This window comes from Perognathus longimembris, chromosome 10 (genome assembly GCF_023159225.1).
Source record: "Perognathus longimembris pacificus isolate PPM17 chromosome 10, ASM2315922v1, whole genome shotgun sequence".
NCBI classification, from domain to species: Eukaryota; Metazoa; Chordata; class Mammalia; order Rodentia; family Heteromyidae; genus Perognathus; species Perognathus longimembris.
Window position 1 is genome coordinate 1,863,033 of NC_063170.1, and position 22,143 is coordinate 1,885,175.

Here is a 22,143-nt window from a genome sequence, read left to right on the forward strand (position 1 = left end):
GCTCCCCCCACCTGCTCCCCCCCACCTGCTCCCCCCCCACCTGCTCCCCATCCACCTGCTCCCCCCACCTGCTCCCCCCACCTGCTCCCCCCCACCTGCTCCCCCTCCACCTGCTCCCCCTCTACCTGCTCCCCCTCCACCTGCTCCCCCTCCACCTGCTCCCCCTCACCTGCTCCCCCCCACCTGCTCCCCCCCACCTGTTCCCCCTCCACCTGCTCCACCTCCACCTGCTCCCCCCACCTGCTCCCCCCCACCTGCTCCACCTCCACCTGCTCCTCCCCACCTGCTCCCCCTCCACCTGCTCCCCCTCACCTGCTCCTCCCCACCTGCTCCCCCCTCCACCTGCACCCCCTCCATCTGCTCCCCCCCACCTGCTCCCCCTCCACCTGCTCCCCCCCACCTGCTCCCCCCCCACCTGCTCCCCCTCTACCTGCTCCCCCCACCTGCTCCCCCCCACCTGCTCCCCCCCACCTGCTCCCCCCCACCTGCTCCCCCCACCTGCTCCCCCTCCACCTGCTCCCCCTCTACCTGCTCCCCCTCCACCTGCTCCCCCCCACCTGCTCCCCCCCACCTGCTCCCCCCACCTGCTCCCCCCTCCACCTGCTCCCCCTCTACCTGCTCCCCCTCCACCTGCTCCCCCTCCACCTCCTCCCCCACCTGCCCCCTCCGCCTCTCCTCTGGCAGCCTCTGAGGCAGGCAGCTCAGGTGGCCCTTCGCAGACCATGTGGCGAGTGTTCCCTCTGTCTCCTGCGGCCAGTGGCTGCTCTGTGGCGAGCCCCGGCTTGTTCGCTGCAGCCTTGATGGGCTTCTTGCCATGTGGAATTTCTGGAAATGGAGGTGGGTGCTCTTCGCTGAGCAGGGGTCTGGCCGAGGCCCTGGGCTGGTGGGTGGCGGAGGGCTCATGAGCCGCGTTGCTTCTCTATTACCCTGAGCGCTGGACGTGTTCAGGGATCGAGGTTGTGGGTAAGGAACCCAAGCCACCTTGGGCTCTCCTTGGTGGGGGAGGGGGAGGGGAGGGGAGTGCTGTTCCAGCCTGCACCTCAGCGTGGGTCAGAGCACGCTGGGACCGCCCACAGCTGGGCCTCTTCGCCGGGCCATGCTGTGGTTGGAGCAATCCCCAAGGCTGCTGTGCCGTGCCTTGCTTCTCCATCTCCACCAGCTCCAACAGAGTCTGCAGCGAAGGACGCAAGAGGGAGGTTTGGTTCAGCAAAGTGTCCAAGGAGAAACTGGTGATGAAGGTAGTGGTGATGGTGGTGGGTGGTGATGGTGATGATGGTGATGGTGGTGGTGGTGATAGTGGTGGTGGTGATGGTGATGATGGTGATGGTGGTGGTGGTGATGGTGGTGGTGGTGGTGATGATGAAGGTGATGGTGGTGATGGTGGTGGTGGTGGTGATGGTGGTGGTGGTGGTGGTGATCGTGGTGGTGGTGGTGGTGGTGATGGTGGTGGTGGTGGTGATGGTGGTGGTGGTGATGGTGATGATGGTGATGGTGGTGGTGGTGATGGTGATGATGGTGATGGTGGTGGTGGTGGTGGTGATGGTGATGGTGGTGGTGATGAAGGGGATGGTGGTGGTGGTGGTGGTGATGGTGATGATGGTGATGGTGGTGGTGATGGTGGTGGTGGTGGTGGTGGTGGTGATGGTGGTGGTGGTGGTGATGATGGTGGTGGTGATGATGGTGATGGTGGTGGTGGTGATGGTGATGGTGGTGATGGTGGTGGTGGTGATGGTGATCGTGGTGGTGGTGGTGGTGGTGATGGTGGTGGTGATGGTGGTGGTGGTGGTGGTGATGGTGATGGTGATGATGGTGATGGTGGTGGTGGTGGTGGTGATGGTGATGGTGGGTGGTGATGAAGGGGATGGTGGTGGTGGTGGTGGTGGTGATGGTGATGATGGTGATGGTGGTGGTGATGGTGGTGGTGGTGGTGGTGGTGGTGATGGGGGTGATGGTGGTGGTGGTGGTGTGGTGGTGGTGATGGTGATGATGGTGGTGGTGATGATGGTGGTGGTGGTGGTGGTGATGGTGGTGGTGATGGTGATGTGGTGATGGTGGTGATGGTGATGGTGGTGGTGGGTGTGGTGATGGTGGTGATGGGTGGTGGTGGTGATGGTGATGGGGGTGATGGTGGTGGTGGTGATGGTGATCGTGGTGGTGGTGGTGGTGGTGGTGGTGGTGGTGTGGTGGTGGTGATGGTGGTGGTGGTGGTGGGGTGATGGTGGGGGGTGGTGGTGGTGGTGATGGTGATGGAGGTGTCGTGTTGGTGGTGTTGGTGGAGACGGTAGTCACTAGCATCTCTCCAGGCTTTGCTCTCACCACGTGCTACACGAGTGTGCTGGCCGTTCCATCTCGTCCTCCTGTCAGTTCGTGGACAGGCCTATTCTGTGAGGTCGTTGATGCCGGGGGCCGAGCCTGGCAGCGGCTGGCAGGGAAGTGACGCCGGTGGGACGGCCGAGCTGCCTGTCTGCTGTGTCCCCGGCTCTGCCCGGCGCAGGACCGGCCCTGTGCCACCGTGGCCACTGGGCTCCAGGGCGCGAGTCCCGGAACCCGCGCTGCCGGCTGAGAGGGCGCGGTGCTCCGTGACCGACGGCGCGGGTGCGGGGATGCGCGGCAGTGCCGGCGCTCTGCGAGTGTGCGTCGCGTCGCGGCCCACTGGGAGCGGAATCAGGCAGGCGTGGGGCGGCGGGGACTCCGGTGGGCCGGGGGTCGCGAGGAGGGCGCCCCGGGAACCCCGACATGGGACCGCTGCACCGCGAGGAGGAGGAGGAGGGTGAGGACGCTGCCCGGCCCCCGCCACGTCCGGAACCAGGCCGAGGACCTGCTGCGTGGCCGGCTGCCCCTGCCTTCAACGCCAGCAGGGCGGCAGCACCTGCAGGGACCCGGGGTGCCCCCACCCCCACGCGCCGCCCCCCACCCCCACGCGCCGCCCCCCACGCGCCCACCATGGCCCCTGGAACGGCCCCAGGCTGCTGCGTTCTGCTCCTCCTGCGGGCTAGGAAGGAAAGACTCCAGACATCATCAGAAGTGTTTTCCGAGCGAGTGGAAAGTTCTCAGGAAGCGCACTCTCATTAGAGCTGGCCCCTTGCCTGGGGGGGGAGGGCCCGCAGGCCGGCTGGCTTCCTCCAGGAAGTGCTTCTGTGCGCAAAGCAGGGAATGGGGGCTGCCCCCCCCACGTCGCCTCATTTCCAAGGGAATCCGAGCCGTCGCACCCAAAGACAAGACAGGACGGCTGGCCACTGCCATGAGATGAGCCCAGGCACAGGAGAGCGCTGTGGGTAGCTAGCTCAGGCCCGGCTTCCCCAGGCCCCCCAAAGCGGTGGACGCGGGGTGGATCCCCAGAAGAGCCAGAGCTGTGGGCCTCTCCAGTTGGGGGGCCCGCGAGCCGGAACTTTCCAGTGGTCTTTGGGGATGTCTGCCCCCGTGTTCCCCGATGGCCCTCGGGGCCCCTGCCCACGACGCCAGCCTGGAAGGGCGGCGGGTGTGGCAGCGAGGTCAGGGAGCGAGGTGCCGCGTCCTCCGGGGCCCCAAGCTGGCCGAGGGTGTGCAGGGGGAGCGCGAGGAGGCCGTGCCGGCGTCCCGGCAGCAGAAAGGGCCCATGGTGGGCACACCAGAGACCCATGGCGGAGAGGCACCACGCCGGCAGTGCACGGACACTGCAAGGAGCTTCGTGTGGGCCCGGCCAAGACAGCCGGGGTGCAGAGCCCCATCCCGGGGAGCAGAGAGGGCAGGGAGGCCGCGGGGTGCAGAGCCCCATCCCGGGGAGCAGAGGGGGCAGGGAGGCCGCGGGGTGCAGAGCCCCATCCCGGGGAGCAGAGAGGGCAGGGAGGCCGCGGGGTGCAGAGCCCCATCCCGGGGAGCAGAGAGGGCAGGGAGGCCGCGGGGTGCAGAGCCCCATCCCGGGGAGCAGAGGGGGCAGGGAGGCCGCGGGGTGCAGAGCCCCATCCCGGGGAGCAGAGAGGGCAGGGAGCCCGCGGGGTGCAGAGCCCCATCCCGGAGAGACGAGGGGGCAGGGAGGCCGCGGGGTGCAGAGCCCCATCCCGGGGAGCAGAGAGGGCATGGAGGCTGCGGGGGAGGCAAGCGTGGGGGAGTAGGACTCCACTGCGTCAGGTCCTGCTGGAGCTCGGGGCCATGGGTGCAGCCACCGTGGGTGTGGCTGCCGTGGGTGTGGTCGCCGTGGTGCGGCTGCCGTGGGTGTGGTCAGCGTGGGTGTGGTCACCGTGGGTGTGGTCACCGTGGGTGTGGTCGCCGTGGGCGCGGCCGCCGTGGGTGTGGTCACCGTGGGTGCGGCTGCCGTGGGTGTGGTCAGCGTGGGTGTGGTCACCGTGGGTGTGGTTGCCGTGGGTGTGGTCGCCGTGGGTGTGGTCGCTGTGGGTGTGGTCACCGTGGGTGTGGCTGCCGTGGGTGTGGTCACCGTGGTGTGGCTGCCGTGGGTGTGGTCACCGTGGGTGTGGCTGCCGTGGGTGTGGTCACCGTGGGTGTGGCTGCCGTGGGTGTGGTCACCGTGGGTGTGGCTGCCGTGGGTGTGGTCACCGTGGGTGTGGCTGCCGTGGGTGTGGTCACCGTGGGTGTGGCTGCCGTGGGTGTGGTCACCGTGGGTGTGGCTGCCGTGGGTGTGGTCGCCGTGGGTGTGGTCGCCGTGGGTGCGGCTGCCGTGGGTGTGGCCGCCGTGGGTGTGGTCACCGTGGGTGCGGTTGCCGTGGGTGTGGTCACCGTGGGTGTGGCTGCCGTGGGTGTGGTCACCGTGGGTGCGGCTGCCGTGGGTGTGGTCAGCGTGGGTGTGGTCACCGTGGGTGTGGTCACCGTGGGTGTGGTCACCGTGGGTGTGGTCGCCGTGGGCGCGGCCGCCGTGGGTGTGGTCACCGTGGGTGCGGCTGCCGTGGGTGTGGTCACCGTGGGTGTGGTCACCGTGGGTGTGGCTGCCGTGGGCGCGGCCGCCGTGGGTGTGGTCAGCGTGGGCGTGGCCCCGTGGGCATGGTCGCCATGGGCGTGGCCGCGTGCGTGTGCGTGGCGGGGCCCGTGGACCGGGAGGCGTCTCCACCAGGCGCGGCGAGTGATTCGCTGTGTTTCTTTCCTATCGAATCATCACGGGAGAATAACACGCTAACTCTGGAGGACACGGCGCCTGGAGAGACGCCCATCGCCCCAGTGAGCCGGAGCAAGTGCGGATGGGAAGCGGCGGTTCACCTCTGACCCTAAGGCTTTTGTCCGTAACTGTTCTGCAGGACAGTTCACCGGCTGCGGAACCCGCGGTTCCCGGGCACGCGCGAGTGTGTCTGGCGCTCCGCCCGCTGCCGCCCTCGCCGGCCTGGCATTTCCCCCGCCGCCACCGCCAGTCCCGCGTGGCTCTGCCGGGCGCGGCTCTCCGTTCGGTCGCTGTTTGGTGGCCCGTCTGCCCGTCCGGCCCCGGCCGTCCCACGGGCCCTGCGGCTCCGCGCCCCTCGGGCCACGCTGCCAGCACTTTTTTGCTTTGTTTTCGGACAGGCTCGTATCCCCTCCTCCCCCCGAGCAGAGCTTGCGGTCGGCACCGCCGCGCCCCGCGAGCCCTTGGCGGTGGGATCCCACCGACCTTTCCCCTGCGCCGCCCAGGCACCGCCATCTTCCCACGCGGCTGCCACTGCAGGCAGGGCCCCGGGCCCGTCCACAGCCCGCCTCCTTCAGAGGCTGCGGTTCCACGGCCGTGGCCCACACGGCGTGGCAGGCCAGCGTGGGCTCTGTGAGGGCCTCTTCACGTTGGGTCTCAGCCTTGGAGTGGGGCCGCGCTGGCCGAGTCCACGCGCCCTGCCCGGCGCCCCGGCTGCCGATTCGGTGCCGTGGCGCTGAGGGAGGGCGTGTCCAGTTGCAGTGGGGCACTAGAGATGCGCAGGGGCCTCCGGGCTCCCTGGGCCTTGCCACACCCTCCCCCCAGCCCCCCACCATCTACAGTTTTGGCGGAAGGTTCCAGAGTCGGCTCCTGGCTTCCTCCCTCCACCCCGGCTTCTCCCCGGGAATCTCTGGGCTCAGAGATCGGGCATGGAGTTGAGGGCAGGTGGGCGTGCTCCCCTCAGAGCTGCCGGTGACGAGGACCAGGCCGGCCGGCCCTCCCTCCCGCCCTCCCCCCGCCAGGCTCCCCCCCGCCCCCCCCCCGGGGACTCTCGCACAGGGTCCCAGACCCCTGGTCTCGGGTGGGGCTGCCGGCGTCGGGCCCACAGGGCAGGCGGGCGAGAGGCGGTTGCGGTCGGCTCCACTGGCGCGCGAGACGCCGGTCTAGTTCCCGCGAGACTCGCCGAGCGCGAGGCTGGGGGCGGGGCCACCACGGCGCCCGCCGGGACAGAGTCTCCCAGAAAACGGCTGGCGCGGGGGGCGGGGGCAGCGTGAGGGCGCTCACAGGCCGGAGAGGAGGCGGCCCAGGCCACGGCGCCACCGGGCTGGCCCCCGAGGACGCGGGAGCCGAGGGGTGGTGGGCTGTGGACCCCGAGGCGTGGCTCCCGCAGGACGCGAGCCGGAGCGGGGCGTGGGAGGACCTGGCCGAGAGCACGGTCCACGCGGCGGCCCCGCGGCCCGGCCGCGCTGAGCCCCGTGTTCCCATCCGGGAGGCGGGGCCGTGGGGCCCCCCGAGGCAGCACCGGCTGTCACGGCGGCCCGGGGAAGAGGCTCGCTGCCCCCGGGAGGCCCTCCGCACGCGCGGGAGGCCGGGGCGGGAGGCCGAGCGTGGTGGCTGCGTGGGGCGCGTGCCCGCCCGCGAGGGTGGCGCCCAGCGCCCTCTTCCCCACCAGGAGGCGGCGCTGGTGACTCTCACGGCCGGGGCGTGGGGCCGGGGCTGGGGTGCGTGGGGCCCCTCGGAGGGAGGCCGGGAAGGCCCGAGACTCAGAGGAGCTGGTATGGCTGGCGGATCCCATCTCGGAAGCATCGCGCCCACGAGGGACCCGTGCCCAGCCCGGCCGGGCTCATCGCGATGTGGGGAGGGGAGAGGGCTTGAACCCCCCACCCCACGCTTGTCAGAACCCGGCCACAAGCGGGAGAGGCCGAGCGCGGCCTGTGGGGCGGAGGCGGAGCGCCCCCTCCCCCTCCCCCCCCCCCCCCCCCGGCCGCCTCGGTGCCGGGCCGCGGCCGCCGGCTTCAAGGACAAGGATCGTCTTGTGCCCGAACTCTCCCGGGACGCCCGCGTCTGCGATTGATTTTCAGGCTGCGAACAGGAACGCATTCATCCCGGCCCGCCCCGCGCGCGCGCGTGTTCCCCACGTTGACTCGCGTTACAGCGCTCGCTTTGAACCGGCCTGCTGCAGAGACCGGACGCACGCGCGCCCCACGGCCGGGGTTTGTTTGGTCGTCTAGCCCGGCTTTGGGGCGTCACGTTTCACGCTCGTAGTGTACACACCCGTCACTTTGACACAAGCGAGGATGTCGGTATTTATTTTTGCCTCCAGAAAATGATTGGGGGGGGGGGGCGGGGGGATGGGGAGGATAAAAAGAATTTCCCGGAAGACCCGTGCCGAGCGCTCGCGCGTCCTTGCGGGCCCCGGCCTTCCCCCCCGGGTCCTGGGGTTCCTCGGTGCGAGGGTTCAGCCCCCGTGCCGGGCTTCGGCGTCTTGGGGGGCCAAGGCCAGGTGCCGCGCCGGCGGCGCTACGTTCGCCCCGTGCCCCACCCTTACCCCCCGTGGCAGACAGGTAAACCGAGGCCTGCCAGGAAGCCCCTCGGCACAGGACGGTTGCAGAGCGAGGGCCCAGCCCCCGTGGCCTCGCCCACGTCCTGAACTCGGCGTAGAATTCCTCCTCTTCCACACCGCGGGGCCTGGGCCGCCGCGGCCGCCACCGGGAGACGGGAGCCTCCGGCGTCCACGAGCCCCGCGCCGCTCGCTCGCTCGCCCCCTGGCCGGCTCGGGCCGCGGGGCTGGCCGCGTCGCGCCGCTTGTTTGCCCCGTGGCGAGCGTCTCCACTTGCCGTGGAGGGAAAAGCAAAGCTCCGCGGGGTCGCCAGCGGTTCAAAGTCCCGGCGGCCGCGGTGTCCGCCCGAGCGCCGCCCGGCAGCCCGGCGCCGTTTCAGACGCGTTGATGCTTACCAGCTTTGACCTCATTTATTTATGCACAGTGTCTGGCTCCTCCTGTGCCGCTGTGGAGGCAGCGTGATGTGACCCCGGTGTACCAGGGTGACGAGGGCCCCGGCCGGCTGCACGGCCCGGCACTGGAGATGGCGTCGTCCACACTGGCCGCCTCAGCTCCCACGGCAGCCGGGCCCGGGCGAGGCCCAGGTCCAGCCACGCGGCGGGCAGGGGCGGGGCCGGGCGGCCGCCAGACCTGGGAGGGGAGCGAGGGTGGCCCCTCACCCGAGCCCAGGGCTCAGCCCCTCCGTGCCCAGGCCTCAGCCCCTCCGTGCCCAGGGCCTCAGCCCCTCCGTGCCCAGGGCCTCAGCCCCTCACCCGAGCCCAGGGCCTCAGCCCCTCCGTGCCCAGGGCCTCAGCCCCTCACCCGAGCCCAGGGCCTCAGCCCCTCCGTGCCCAGGGCTCAGCCCCTCCGTGCCCAGGCCTCAGCCCCTCCGTGCCCAGGGCTCAGCCCCTCCGTGCCCAGGGCTCAGCCCCTCCGTGCCCAGGCCTCAGCCCCTCCGTGCCCAGGGCTCAGCCCCTCCGTGCCCAGGCCTCAGCCCCTCCGTGCCCAGGCCTCAGCCCCTCCGTGCCCAGGCCTCAGCCCCTCCGTGCCCAGGCCTCAGCCCCTCCGTGCCCAGGGCCTCAGCCCCTCCGTGCCCAGGGCCTCAGCCCCTCCGTGCCCAGGCCTCAGCCCCTCCGTGCCCAGGGCCTCAGCCCCTCCGTGCCCAGGGCTCAGCCCCTCCGTGCCCAGGGCTCAGCCCCTCCGTGCCCAGGGCCTCAGCCCCTCACCCAAGCCCAGGGCCTCAGCCCCTCCGTGCCCAGGGCTCAGCCCCTCCGTGCCCAGGCCTCAGCCCTCCGTGCCCAGGGCTCAGCCCCCTCCGTGCCCAGGGCTCAGCCCCTCCGTGCCCAGGGCTCAGCCCCCTCCGTGCCCAGGGCTCAGCCCCCTCCGTGCCCAGGGCCTCAGCCCCTCCGTGCCCAGGGCCTCAGCCCCTCACCTGAGCCCAGGGCCTCAGCCCCTCCGTGCCCAGGCCTCAGCCCCTCCGTGCCCAGGGCCTCAGCCCCTCCGTGCCCAGGGCTCAGCCCCTCCGTGCCCAGGGCCTCAGCCCCTCCGTGCCCAGGCCTCAGCCCCTCCGTGCCCAGGCCTCAGCCCCTCACCCGAGCCCAGGGCTCAGCCCCTCCGTGCCCAGGGCTCAGCCCCTCCATGCCCAGGGCCTCAGCCCCTCCGTGCCCAGGACCTCAGCCCCCTCCGTGCCCAGGCCTCAGCCCCTCCGTGCCCAGGGCCTCAGCCCCTCCGTGCCCAGGCCTCAGCCCCTCCGTGCCCAGGGCCTCAGCCCCTCCGTGCCCAGGGCTCAGCCCCTCCGTGCCCAGGGCTCAGCCCCTCCGTGCCCAGGGCTCAGCCCCTCCGTGCCCAGGGCTCAGCCCCTCCGTGCCCAGGACCTCAGCCCCTCCGTGCCCAGGCCTCAGCCCCTCCGTGCCCAGGGCCTCAGCCCCTCACCTGAGCCCAGGGCCTCAGCCCCTCCGTGCCCAGGCCTCAGCCCCTCCGTGCCCAGGGCCTCAGCCCCTCACCCGAGCCCAGGGCCTCAGCCCCTCCGTGCCCAGGGCCTCAGCCCCTCCGTGCCCAGGCCTCAGCCCCTCCGTGCCCAGGGCCTCAGCCCCTCACTCAAGCCCAGGGCTCAGCCCCTCCGTGCCCAGGGCTCAGCCCCTCCGTGCCCAGGGCTCAGCCCCTCCGTGCCCAGGCCTCAGCCCCTCCGTGCCCAGGGCCTCAGCCCCTCACCCGAGCCCAGGGCCTCAGCCCCTCCGTGCCCAGGCCTCAGCCCCTCCGTGCCCAGGGCTCAGCCCCTCCGTGCCCAGGGCTCAGCGCCTCCGTGCCCAGGGCCTCAGCCCCTCCGTGCCCAGGGCTCAACCCCTCCGTGCCCAGGGCCTCAGCCCCTCACCTGAGCCCAGGGCCTCAGCCCCTCCGTGCCCAGGCCTCAGCCCCTCCGTGCCCAGGGCTCAGCCCCTCCGTGCCCAGGCCTCAGCCCCTCCGTGCCCAGGGCCTCAGCCCCTCCATGCCCTGGCCTCAGCCCCTCCGTGCCCAGGGCCTCAGCCCCTCCATGCCCAGGGCCTCAGCCCCTCCGTGCCCAGGGCTCAGCCCCTCCGTGCCCAGGGCCTCAGCCCCTCACCTGAGCCCAGGGCCTCAGCCCCTCCGTGCCCAGGCCCTCAGCCCCTCCGTGCCCAGGGCTCAGCCCCTCCGTGCCCAGGCCTCAGCCCCTCCGTGCCCAGGGCTCAGCCCCTCCGTGCCCAGGGCTCAGCCCCTCCATGCCCTGGCCTCAGCCCCTCCGTGCCCAGGGCCTCAGCCCCTCCATGCCCAGGGCCTCAGCCCCTCCGTGCCCAGGCCTCAGCCCCTCCGTGCCCAGGGCCTCAGCCCCTCACCTGAGCCCAGGGCCTCAGCCCCTCCGTGCCCAGGCCTCAGCCCCTCCGTGCCCAGGGCTCAGCCCCTCCGTGCCCAGGGCCTCAGCCCCTCCGTGCCCAGGGCCTCAGCCCCTCCATGCCCTGGCCTCAGCCCCTCCGTGCCCAGGGCCTCAGCCCCTCCATGCCCTGGCCTCAGCCCCTCCGTGCCCAGGGCTCAGCCCCTCCGTGCCCAGGGCTCAGCCCCTCCGTGCCCAGGGCTCAGCCCCTCCGTGCCCAGGCCTCAGCCCCTCCGTGCCCAGGGCTCAGCGCCACCTCCTCCTCCACGACTCTGGCCCCTGAGGTCTTGGGGGTGGAAAGTGCCAGGAGCACAGTGCAGGCTCCCCGAGTTGCAAAGCCCCCCGCGGGCTGACTTGGGGCCACGCTCGGCTCCCGCGGGCGCGGGCTTCCCGGGGGGCCGGCCGGGGCCCTGCGTCCACTTCCCGGCGCCCCGCACGCCCCAGGTGGGGGCGACTCGAGACGCCCAAGCGGCACTGGACGCTCGTTCCCTGCTCGGCTCACTGGGCACCGCGCGTGCCTTCAACCCGAGAGGAGGGTCCGTGCAGATAATCAGCAGAACTTCCCACGCCGGCTCCGGCCGTCACTGGTCCTGGGACTCGGGCCTGGCTGGCCGCCTGCGCCCTCCGCACCTGTGCCTTTCCCCCGGGCAGTGGGGGTGCAGACCCGGGGGGGGGGGCAGAGGCCGGCTCAGGTGGCTCGGTGGTGCGCAGGTCCCACAAGGAGAGCTGCGGCCCGGGCGTCGCCTGGACGGCCCGGCTCCCGCCCGCGAGTCCCCGGAGCCCGCGGCTGGCCACCCCCATCCCCGCCTCTGGCCGTCTAGACTTGTTATCTGGCCCCTCGTTCCTGAGAGCTGCGGGGCCGCGGCCGCCGGGATCGCAGGGGGGTGAAGTCACCGCGTAAATCCTGAGGCAGGAAGCCCACGGGGCACGATGGGGGGGGGGCGGTGCCCGCGCCGCCAGATAACGCGTCTAGACGCCACCGGCCGCTTCCTGCCCTCGCTCGGGGGGTCCTGCCGGCCCGGCCCCCCGCCTTCCGGCCCCCGCCGGGCGTGGGTCGCGTTCCAGGCCCCCCGGGGCCGCGCCGCGGAGGTCACGCCGGCTCCCGCCGCCCAGGGGGTTCGGTGGGTGAGGGGGGAGTGACGCCCTCCCCCCCAGCTCCAGGGGTCACCGCGCGGCCGGCGAGGACCCGGCCGACGGCAGCAGACGGAGACGGTTTCACGAGTCCTGGGGGAAAAGAGCCCAGAGCCACCGCCGTCTCCGCGGCCGGCCGGGCCTGGGGGGGCGCTGGCCGCCTCGCGGCTGCGGGACGGACTCCTGCACGCCCTCGCCCTCCGTGCGTCCCGGCCCCCCGGGGGCCCGCGGAGCTGACGCACCGGGGAGGTCGGGGTGACGACGCGTCCACAGACCCCACCCCTCCTCCCCTGCGCCTCCCGGCCCCGCCTGCTGTGCCTGTCTGCGGAGGGGGGCAGGGCCCCCGAGCCTCCCCGGGGAGGGAGGCTGGGCGCCCACCGCAGACGCCCCACAGGCACCCAGGACGTCGGGCCGCCCACGGAACTCGAGGCCCCCCGGGGCCCCCGGAGGTGGATGCCGGTGAAGGGCTGCAGACACCCCAGGAAGGAGAAGCAGGGCCCAGATCCAGGAGGGACCTCGAGGCCACCATGGCCACAGCAGAGAGCCGTGGCCCGGCTCACGGCCCAGGGGAGCGTCGTGCAGACGGCGATCCGTGGCGCGCGCAGCTCCGTGGCACGTACTGACCCACGGGGCCGAGAAGGAGCTGCAGACTGACCCGTGCCCTCTGCGGTTCCATGGTGTATACTGACCCGTGCCCTCTGCGGTTCCGTGGTGTATACTGACCCGTGCCCTCTGCGGTTCCGTGGTGTATACTGACCCGTGCCCTCTGCGGTTCCATGGTGTATACTGACCCGTGCCCTCTGCGGTTCCGTGGTGTATACTGACCCGTGCCCTCTGCGGTTCCGTGGTGTATACTGACCCGTGCCCTCTGCGGTTCCGTGGTGTATACTGACCCCGTGCCCTCTGCGGTTCCGTGGTGTATACTGACCCGTGCCCTCTGCGGTTCCGTGGTGTATACTGACCCGTGCCCTCTGCGGTTCCGTGGTGTATACTGACCCGTGCCCTCTGCGGTTCCGTGGTGTATACTGACCCGTGCCCTCTGCGGTTCCGTGGTGTATACTGACCCGTGCCCTCTGCGGTTCCGTGGTGTATACTGACCCGTGCCCTCTGCGGTTCCGTGGTGTATACTGACCCGTGCCCTCTGCGGTTCCGTGTGTATACTGACCCGTGCCCTCTGCGGTTCCGTGTGTATACTGACCCGTGCCCTCTGCGGTTTCCGTGGTGTATACTGACCCGTGCCCTCTGCAGTTGCATGGTATATGCTGATCTGTAGTGTCTGCAGTTGTGTGGTGTACAGTGATCTGTGGTGTCTGCAGTTGCATGGTGTACAGTATTCTGTGGTGTCTGCAGTTGCGTGGTGTACAGTGATCTGTGGTGTCTGCAGTTGCGTGGTGTACAGTGATCTGTGGTGTCTGCAGTTGCGTGGTGTACAGTGATCTGTGGTGTCTGCAGTTGCGTGGTGTACAGTGATCTGTGGTGTCTGCAGTTGCGTGGTGTACAGTGATCTGTGGTGTCTGCAGTTGCGTGGTGTACAGTGATCTGTGGTGTCTGCAGTTGCGTGGTGTACAGTGATCTGTGGTGTCTGCAGTTGCGTGGTGTACAGTGATCTGTAGTGTCTGCAGTTGCGTGGTGTACAGTGATCTGTGGTGTCCGCAGTTACGTGGTGTATGCTGATCTGTAGTGTCTGCAGTTGCGTGGTGTACAGTGATCTGTGGTGTCTACAGTTGCGTGGTGTACAGTGATCTGTGGTGTCTGCAGTTGCGTGGTGTACAGTGATCTGTGGTGTCTACAGTTGCGTGGTGTACAGTGATCTGTAGTGTCTACAGTTGCATGGTGTACAGTGATCTGTGGTGTCCGCAGTTGCGTGGTGTACAGTGATCTGTGGTGTCTGCAGTTGCGTGGTGTACAGTGATCTGTGGTGTCTACAGTTGCGTGGTGTACAGTGATCTGTAGTGTCTACAGTTGCGTGGTGTACAGTGATCTGTAGTGTCCGCAGTTGCGTGGTGTACAGTGATCTGTAGTGTCTACAGTTGCGTAGTATATAGTGATCTATAGTGTCTATGATAGATGATGAACTTCTCACGCAGGGAAACTGTTGGTAGCCATGAAAAAGAATCTTGTGTCTTCCTATGACAACATGGTACGATCACCACTCCATGAAAACGGACAGTGTGGTGCGAGTGCAGACTGCATGGCGTACGTGTGTGTGAGGTATAGGTCCACGTGTGCACACGCCGACACGTGTACGTAAGGAAATGCACTTAGCTGTTTATATGCGCATGACCGTATGCTTACGCCAGTGTACCGGCTCTGCGCCCCTGGGAGGTGGGGGTGTGCGGGAGGCCCCGGCTCTGCGCCCCCGGAAGGCATCGGGGTGCGGGTGTGCGGCCGGGCCGGGAGAAGCCTGAGCCCGCCCCGTCCTCCGGCCCCGCCCCCGCCAGGCTCACCTCCCAGAGCAGGCTCAGAGCGCCCCGCGGGCCCTGGGCTTGGCACGGGGCTTCCGCGCCCGCCGGGCCCCGCCCTCACCGGCCCTGGGTGGCCTGTTCCCCGGTGGCACCGTAGGTCACACCCGGGTGGGGTCCGCACGGCGGAGCCCCAGGATGAAGCCGGGCCGCCCCGCCCGGCCCCCGCCCGGCCCCCACCCGGCCCCCGCCCGCCGTCCCCAGGCTCCGCCTCCGCGGGGTCAGCACGGAGTTCTCATAAGAAGTGTGGCCGCCCTCTCCGAGGCGGGAGGCGGGGTGGGGGGGGCGAGGCCCCAATATTTATTGGCCTTCCGGGGCTGGGACCCCCGGGCCGGCCTGCTGAGAGGAGAGGTCAGAGGTTATCGGTGGGCGGGCAGAGGGTGCCTCCGGCCCCTCCCCTGCAGCATCTGCTGGAGCCATTAGGGGGTGTCCCTTTCCCGGCCCGCGTCGGCGTCTGTCACCCTGCCCTGGCTCCTGGCCGGGGAGCCCCGGTGTCTGTGCAGAGCCAGGGAGGAGCGCGCAGGCGGGCTTCTCAGGACGCGCGCTAGAGGCCGATGCCTGAGAGGGCACGGAGGGCGTCCCCGGGGGGAGGGCCAGGCCCCGGGGGAGGGCCAGGCCCCGGCCACCGGCCGCCTCCCAGGTGCTCGGCCCTAGGTGGGAGCATTTGTTCTTGCCACCCGGGCAGTGCCAACAAATGGCAGCCCATGTGCTGGGGGGCGGGGGGCGGGGGGGCCGGGACAGAATCCCAAGTCCTGAGGGAAGGGACCCCCCCCCCCCGCCTCTGAACTCCCGTCTGAGACCAGCAGGAGGCGGTGGGGTGTGGAGCCGGCGCTCCTGGCCGTGGCCGTGGCCGCCGGGCCCGGCCGTAAAGGAAGAGCAGCTGGCGTTCAGCCCCGCTGACCCTCACCCGACGCCGGGACGCCCCGCACCCCCACTCACAAACACACGACGCCAAGAGGAGACCTCAGACACCAGGCCGCGGGGCTGGGCTCCCCTCCCCAGCCGCTGGACCCCCGGCTCGGCCCAGCGCCGCCCCGAGCCCCCCCGCCCCCCGCCGCGCGGCTCCCGGCTGTCTGCAGGTGAGCCCTGGCGGGCGCCCGGGACCCTGGAGGAGGCCCTTTCTCAGGGCCCGGGCGGGCGGCGGCGGCCCTCTGCCGTCTCCAGGGAGATTGATGCGGCCCGGCCGGGCCATCGGCTCCCTTCCCGACCATGAATCACCCGAGGGCTCCCGGCGCTGACAGCCCGGAGCCCTGCCCGCGAGGACGCCCGGACCGGGCTGCTGCGCCCGGGTGCCGGCCCCCGCTGGCTGCCCCAGCCCTCCCGGACGCCCCCGGGGGGGGGGGAGAGCTCAGCCCAGGGGCCGGGCCCAGGCTGAGCTGGCCGCCGGCGCCCGCGTCCCCCCCCGCGCGAGGCGGTTCTTCCTTCTCACGGTCTTCGTGTGGGTTGAGGGCTGACGCCCGGGCAGCGCCAGGCCACGCGGCCGACTTCCATCTCCTCCTGCGATCCTCTCACGCCCTCCTGTCTCCCTCCTAGGGGTTCGAGACCGTGGCGGGAGGCCCGCGGGCACGGCACTGGGCGCGGGGCTGGGCGTGGCTCTGGGCGCGGGGCTGGGCGTGGCTCTGGGCGCGGGGCTGGGCGTGGCTCTGGGCGCGGGGCTGGGCGCGGGGCTGGGCGTGGCTCTGGGCGCGGGGGCTGGGCGTGGCTCTGGGCGCGGGGGCTGGGCGCGGGGCTGGGCGCGGGGCTGGGCGTGGCTCTGGGCGCGGGGCTGGGCGTGGCTCTGGGCGCGGGGCTGGGCGTGGCTCTGGGCGCGGGGCTGGGCGCGGGGCTGGGCGCGGGGCTGGGCTCGGGTCTGGGCGCGGGGCTGGGCGCGGGGCTGGGCGTGGCTCTGGGCGCGGGGCTGGGCGTGGCTCTGGGCGCGGGGCTGGGCGTGGCTCTGGGCGCGGGCTGGGCGCGGGGCTGGGCGTGGCTCTGGGCGTGGCTCTGGGCGCGGGGCTGGGCGTGGCTCTGGGCGCGGGGCTGGGCGCGGCGCTGGGCGCTCACCCTGCTGGAGTTGGAGCCCAGGGCCTCGCGCTTGCCAGGCCGGCGCTCTGACCACGGGGCTATGCTTCCGGGCCCCTGTTCTTGGGGAGGTAGGATCTCAGTTCCTGCCCAGGCACGAGCCGGGTGCCACCCGCCCGTGCCAGGCTTTGTGTCCTAGCTGGGGTGACCGGCCGGCGCCCCGTCCCAGCGCCTGGTTGAGAAGGGGGTCTCGGGCGGTCGTCTGCCGAGGCTGGCCTCGAGCCACGGTACCCCAGATCCCAGCGTCTGAGGCGGCTGGGGTTACAGGCGGACCGCCGGCCTGAGCTTCTTACTCGTGTTTTAACGGGCCTGGCCCGGGCCTCTTGGTGGCTCAAGGCGGCCACCCCCTCTCTGGGTGCCCCTTGCGTCCCGTCGGGAGTCCCTCCCTGTGGAGACGCCTCCCACGTCTCCCCACGAGCCCACCGCTTCCCTCACATCCGGGCTTGGGGCTCGAATGGGACCCGCGTCCGAGCGGCAGGGCGGCTCAGGGCGGCTCAGCGCGGCTGGGTCCGGCCCCGGGAAGACGGCCCCGGCGGCCGGGGGTCCGCGGGGGGCGGCTGGGCACGGGGCCGCCGCTCTGTGGGGGACCAGCGACTCAGGTGAGTCGCCCACCGCGCCCGGGGCTCCCCGGGCAGAGCCTGGGGGCCGCAGCCCCCCCCGCCGGGCGCGAGCCAGTCTGGCGTTGGGCTGGGAAGGGAGCAGATGGCTGGGGTTCCTGCCTGGAGCTGGGGGGCCCGGCCGGGGCCGGGGTGGGGAGGGTTTCCTCTGCCCCCACCCCCGCTCCCACGCCCCCCACCCCCGCTCCCACGCCCCCCGTCGGCCCCACCCCCGCTCCCACGCCCCCCGCCGCCCCCACCCCCGCTCCCACGCCCCCCGTCGGCCCCACCCCCGCTCCCACGCCCCCCGTCGGCCCGGGCTCACCTGTGAAACCCGAGGCCGGGAGCCTCCCCGCTGCTCCGTTACAAAATCAAGATTTATGGGAACATGGCAGGCCGGGGGGGGGGGGGGGTTACGACACGCAGGGCGCCCAGCCTTTCTGTGAGCCTGCCTGTCCCCGGGGGGCTGGGGCGTCTTACAACCGCCAGCACCACTCATGCGCTTCGGAGCCCGCGAGTCCCCACAGCGGGGGCAAAACGGGGCCTCGTCCGGGCCCCGCGGGCCGGATCACCACGTCAGCGCCTCCCCGGGAGCCCGGGCCCCGCGGGGGACCCGGCCGCCCCCCCCCCCGGGCCCGCGGGGGACCCGGCCGCCCCCCCCCCCGGCGCTGCCCGGGGACCCGGCCGCCCCCCCCCCCGGGCCCGCGGGGGACCCGGCCGCCCCCCCCCCCGGGCCCGCGGGGGACCCGGCCGCCCCCCCCCCCCGGGCCCGCGGGGGACCCGGCCGCCCCCCCCCCCTGGGCCCGCGGGGGTCCCGGCCGCCCCCCCCCCGGCGCTGCCCGGGGACCCGGCCGCCCCCCCCCCCGGGCCCGCGGGGGACCCGGCCGCCCCCCCCCCCCGGGCCCGCGGGGGACCCGGCCGCCCCCCCCCCGGGCCCGCGGGGGACCCGGCCGCCCCCCCCCCCCGGGCCCGCGGGGGACCCGGCCGCCCCCCCCCCCCCCGCCGGCGCTGCCCGGGGGTGAAAGCCGAGCTGCGCTCTGACAGTCCCGGGATGATCTGTCTTCCTAATGCCCCCCGCTCGCCCCCCGGCCGAGGCTGCGTCCAGGGCAAAGGCCCCATTCTCTCCCCGTGAAGTCATCGGAGCCGGCTCCACAAAGGCCACCGAGCGCCTGGATCTCCGGGAGGAGGGAGACGAAGCGGGGCGGCGGGGGGGCGCTTTGGAACCTCCTGACGGAGGAGCTCAGCCCATCCTGGGGGTGGGGGTCCCCGGGACACGCGGGAGGAAGAACCCCCAGGCCTGTGGGCGCGCGGGGAGCCGTCGGGGAGTGAGAAGCTCGCTCTTGCAGACCCACGGCCCCGCGGAGCCCGCGTCCAGGCCACGGGAGAGGCCGGCGGCGATGGGCTCCGCGGGGCCTGCGGTGGGCATCTAGTAGCTGCCCCCGTTCCCCGATGCGGTGCCACCCCCTCCCACGCGGTCCCCGGGTGGAGGCTGACTTGGGGTGCCTCCGGGCCCGGGGAGCTGGAGGCCGGGTCGCCGGCCCGCCTGGGTGTGGGCGGCGCTGGGCGGCGGGGGCGGGGCTCCAGGGCTGCGCATGCGCGGCTCCCGGTGACCCGCCGGGTCGCGCTGCGTGGCCGCCGTCCCCACGCGGGCCGTGTTCCCAGGGAGGACGTGGGGGGGGGCGGGGGCGGGGCTCCAGGGCTGCGCATGCGCGGCTCCCGGTGACCCGCCGGGTCGCGCTGCGTGGCCGCCGTCCCCACGCGGGCCGTGTTCCCAGGGAGGACGTGGGGGGGGGGCGCCCTCCGCTCCTCCCGCCCCGCCCGGGCGCCTCCGCGCGCCTGCGCCTGCGCCTGCGCCGTCGGGTCCCGCCGCGCTCGCCGCCACCCTCGCTCCCGGGACTCCGGGGGGGCGGCGGCGAGGCGGCCGTGGGTTTGGGGTTCACGGTGAGCTCTGCAGCTCTGCCCCCCGACGCCCGCACTCGCCTGAGCGGCCGGCCAGGTGCGGCTCGGCCGGGACCCCCTGCTCCCCCCACCCGGCGGCCCTGCGGCCCAGGGGGCGTGGCCTCGCCGCCGTGCCTCAGTTTCCCCTCCGTAAAACGTGGCCGATCCTAGTGGCCTTCAGATCTGAGCGGGACAGGCCGCGTGGCCGCCCGCGGGGCTCTGCGGCGTCTGGCACGGCGGTGGCCCCGGCCTTCCCCGGGAAGCGAGCCCAGGACGCCGCGGCTCCCCCCCGGGGTCCCCCCCGGCCCCCCCCCCGGCCCCCCCCCAGGCCCCCCCCAGGCCGGGCCCGCACCGCAGGCTCCGTGAGACACAATGGAAGGACCCAGCTGCACCTCCTCTGCTCCGGGTTGTGCATTTTTCGCATTCCTCCCCGACCTGGCATGGCCGGGAGACTGTCATTTAAAGAAAATAATAATAAATCTGGAATTTGAAATTAAAAAAGAAATCACCGCCTTCCTTTCCTGGACTCATTTCCTGCGGTGTTTCCCCGGCCTAATGGAAACCTGACAGCCGCCGGGGCGGAGGAGGCCAGCTCCCCGCGTGGACCGGCTCAGCGCCGAGAATGGAGGTTTTGTTCCAGGGAGCCGGGCGGCCAGGGTGGCTTTCTCCAGAAAAATCCAGGAAGGGAAGGGCCCTTGGCCGAGGGCCGTGGCGGGCGCGGGGTCTGGACGCCCCCGTGGGCCGCATTTCATCACCCCCCCCCCCCGCCCTACCTGCCGCCTTAAAGAATGATGGCTACCACCGAGGTGATGTGCAGAGGGGTCACGGTTACGCGAGTCGGCGAAGAGGACATTTCTGTCTGGACGGTGGCCCCCCTTCCCTGGCTCCCGCCCCCCCCCCCGGTTTTTCTCTCCCGTCCCCACTCACACGCTGTGTAGCTCATTTTCAACCATTTCTGCTTTTTGAGGACCCCCCGGGGCTCTTGGAGAGGTGTCCATCTTCAGAGTGGAGGGGGACCCCCCCCCACGCCAAGGCGCACCTCGGGAGGCCCACCCCAGGAATCGGGGAGCGCCACCGTGTCTCTTCCCGAGTCTGGGACGGAGGTGACCCCCAGTGCTCAGGTATGGAGCTGGGTGGGTGCAGCCCCTAGAAGACCCCCTCGGGCAGAGCCGGCCATGGCTGTGACCAGCGGTGCCCGGCCCCGCCAGAAGCTTGGGGGGCAGCACCGCGCGGAGGGAGGGCCCCGCAGGGCTGGCCTGGCACTGGCCGGAGGGGATCTGGGGAGCTTAGCAGGCTCTGGGCTTTGCACCGTGGTCGTGAATAAATCCGGCAATGGTGCCCCTACCAAATTCCTCCTTTCATAGCTACGTCTGTTCTCTTCCTTCCCAGGGAGGAGAGGGGCCAATACGCCCCCCCCCCCAAGGCGAGGGGGCCTGGGACCCCCTCCAGGTCGTGACGGAGAGCATCGGCTCCTCCACAGGGCCCCCAAAGAGCAGCGACCCCGTGGACCCGTGGCCGGACAGGACACGCGTGCGTGCCCGCACCAGGGCTGCCTGTGGGTGGGAAGCGGGTACCGGTGGCGATCGTGGGAAAAGGCCCCGATGGATACGCATAACGCAGGGAACGTTTGAGACAGAAGTGGGGGCTCCTTGGTGCCCCGGGTATACTTTTGCCTGGATTATAGTCACTCTCGAATTCTGTTACAGTGATGAATATGCATGGCTGTTCACCGGCCAGGGTAGCAGCTTCAGCCTGACCAGCCCCGCGCCTCCGGTGTCTGGCGTCCGGTGCATGCTGGGGGATAGCCGACACGCGAGCGCGCGGCAGAGCCGGAACCCGGGAGGTTTATTTTCTCATCCGGCACACGAGGCTGGTGGAGGCAGCGTCTCATGGGGTTGCTGCACGGGCCGGCCGAGACGGGGCAAGCACAGCACTCCGTGCGTTCCTCGACGGGACCTGGGAAGTGCTCAAAAAGCCAGTCCGAGGGGAGGGCGGCGGTGGTGGGGTGGACCCCGAGGAGGGAGTGGGGAGACTGTGAGGCCGCAGGGCTTCCTTCGCGCCTTTCCTTGGTTGCCTGACAAGTAGGTGTTGGGGTTGGACTCGGGTTCCCAGCCCTCCCTCTGAGCGGTTCTTCTGGAAGCCAAGGACGGATGAGGGAGGCCAGGCCTCCGCTCAGAACTCCCTGTGAACTCGCCCTGCCGGGCCGGGGTCAAACGCTGGCAGTGGATTGGCTCATTAGACAAATGACCTCATTTAGTACTTAAGACACCCGAAATTTACTGTCCTAATTTGTCAAGTCATGCAAAGCGGCCAGCCACAAATGGTCGGCCCGCTAGGGTTTAAGGAATACGGGCAGAGCTCAGCTCGGGGACGCGGGAGCAGCGCCGCCCGCACGGAGGTGACAATTCCGTCTGCAGGGCCCTGCGGGGACTTTTATGGCTGGGATAAATCTTCCCAGCAGCGCTTTCATCTCGTGCTTTCCATTTTTAGCACCTCTCAAGGAGCATGGTTTATGGAGCTAGGGCGCAGGAAGCAGGAAGTAGGAAACAGGAAGTGGAGGCTCTATTTTGGATGTGGCCGGGGCAGATAAGCAGGCGGGGGCTGGGAAAGGGGCCCTGGGCGGGGACCGACCCCCCCCCCCCCCGCCGCCAGGGAAAGTCACGGAGACGCCGAGCAACTGGCGGTGCGCACCCACCTGCTCCCGGCCCTTCCCACCTGGCCGTCGGGAGCGGCGAGGCTCCCTGTCACCGACGTGACATGACGCGGGTCATCCCGCCGCGGCCCCGGGGGGCCCCGTCACCCCCACACCGTAGGGACAGCTGTCTGTGAACTTGGCGGGGGCCACACCGCGCCCCGTGGAAAGACCCAGCTGGTTCTCCCAGCAAGCTGTGCGGCCGCCCCCCCCCCCGCCCCCCGGGAGGTGGGAAATGTGGGGCGGGCGTGTTTACGTTGCATTTGCATCAGTGCTTCCCAGCGTTTGTTTTCCAGGTGGAGGCAGCGCGGTGCGGGTGGGTGGGGTGCGCAGTAGGCCGCCCACCCCCCCCCTCCCGGGAACTCTCCTGTTCTGAGGGGGCCGTGCAGGCGGGGGGGGGGGGGGGGCCGCTCTGAGTCCTGCCCCGGGTTCGGCCGCCCCTGCGGGCCGCGGCTGCCCGTCATATGGAACAGATTAGGCCGCTCGCACGGTCGACTTGGGTGTTCCGCGCGGGCTGTGTGTGCCGGGGTCTCGCGTTTGCTTTTTCTAACGGCAGGAAGTGCCCCTCTCGGACCACATGTGAAACGGTGTGGGAACGGCGGGGAGGGGGGCCGCGGAGGGGGGCGAGGGCGGTGGGATGCGAGAGCCCCTCCAGATAGACGGCCGGCGTGCGGGCGGACTCTGGGGGGGGGACGCGCACCGGCCCATTTAACTTTATGGGGCTTGGTTGGCAGGAGATGGGGGGACGCTTCCTTGATGGAAC

General features: G+C 71.4%; 1 protein-coding gene across 1 annotated transcript in view; it reads right to left on the reverse strand.

The window, feature by feature from the left end:
- The window catches only part of LOC125358376 (nascent polypeptide-associated complex subunit alpha, muscle-specific form-like), a 39,376-nt gene that overhangs the window by 679 nt on the left and 16,554 nt on the right, over positions 1–22,143 (reverse strand). Inside the window, 18 exon segments of the mRNA XM_048355461.1 lie at positions 1,264–1,846; positions 1,848–1,963; positions 2,043–2,100; positions 2,102–2,179; positions 2,182–2,322; positions 2,408–2,652; positions 3,376–3,529; positions 4,128–4,365; positions 4,412–5,071; positions 5,233–5,448; positions 5,567–5,816; positions 7,629–7,912; positions 8,119–8,270; positions 11,134–11,407; positions 12,013–12,101; positions 16,590–16,841; positions 18,245–18,730; positions 20,122–20,241. Coding sequence (XP_048211418.1) covers positions 1,264–1,846; positions 1,848–1,963; positions 2,043–2,100; positions 2,102–2,179; positions 2,182–2,322; positions 2,408–2,652; positions 3,376–3,529; positions 4,128–4,365; positions 4,412–5,071; positions 5,233–5,448; positions 5,567–5,816; positions 7,629–7,912; positions 8,119–8,270; positions 11,134–11,407; positions 12,013–12,101; positions 16,590–16,841; positions 18,245–18,730; positions 20,122–20,241 — 4,396 coding nt within the window.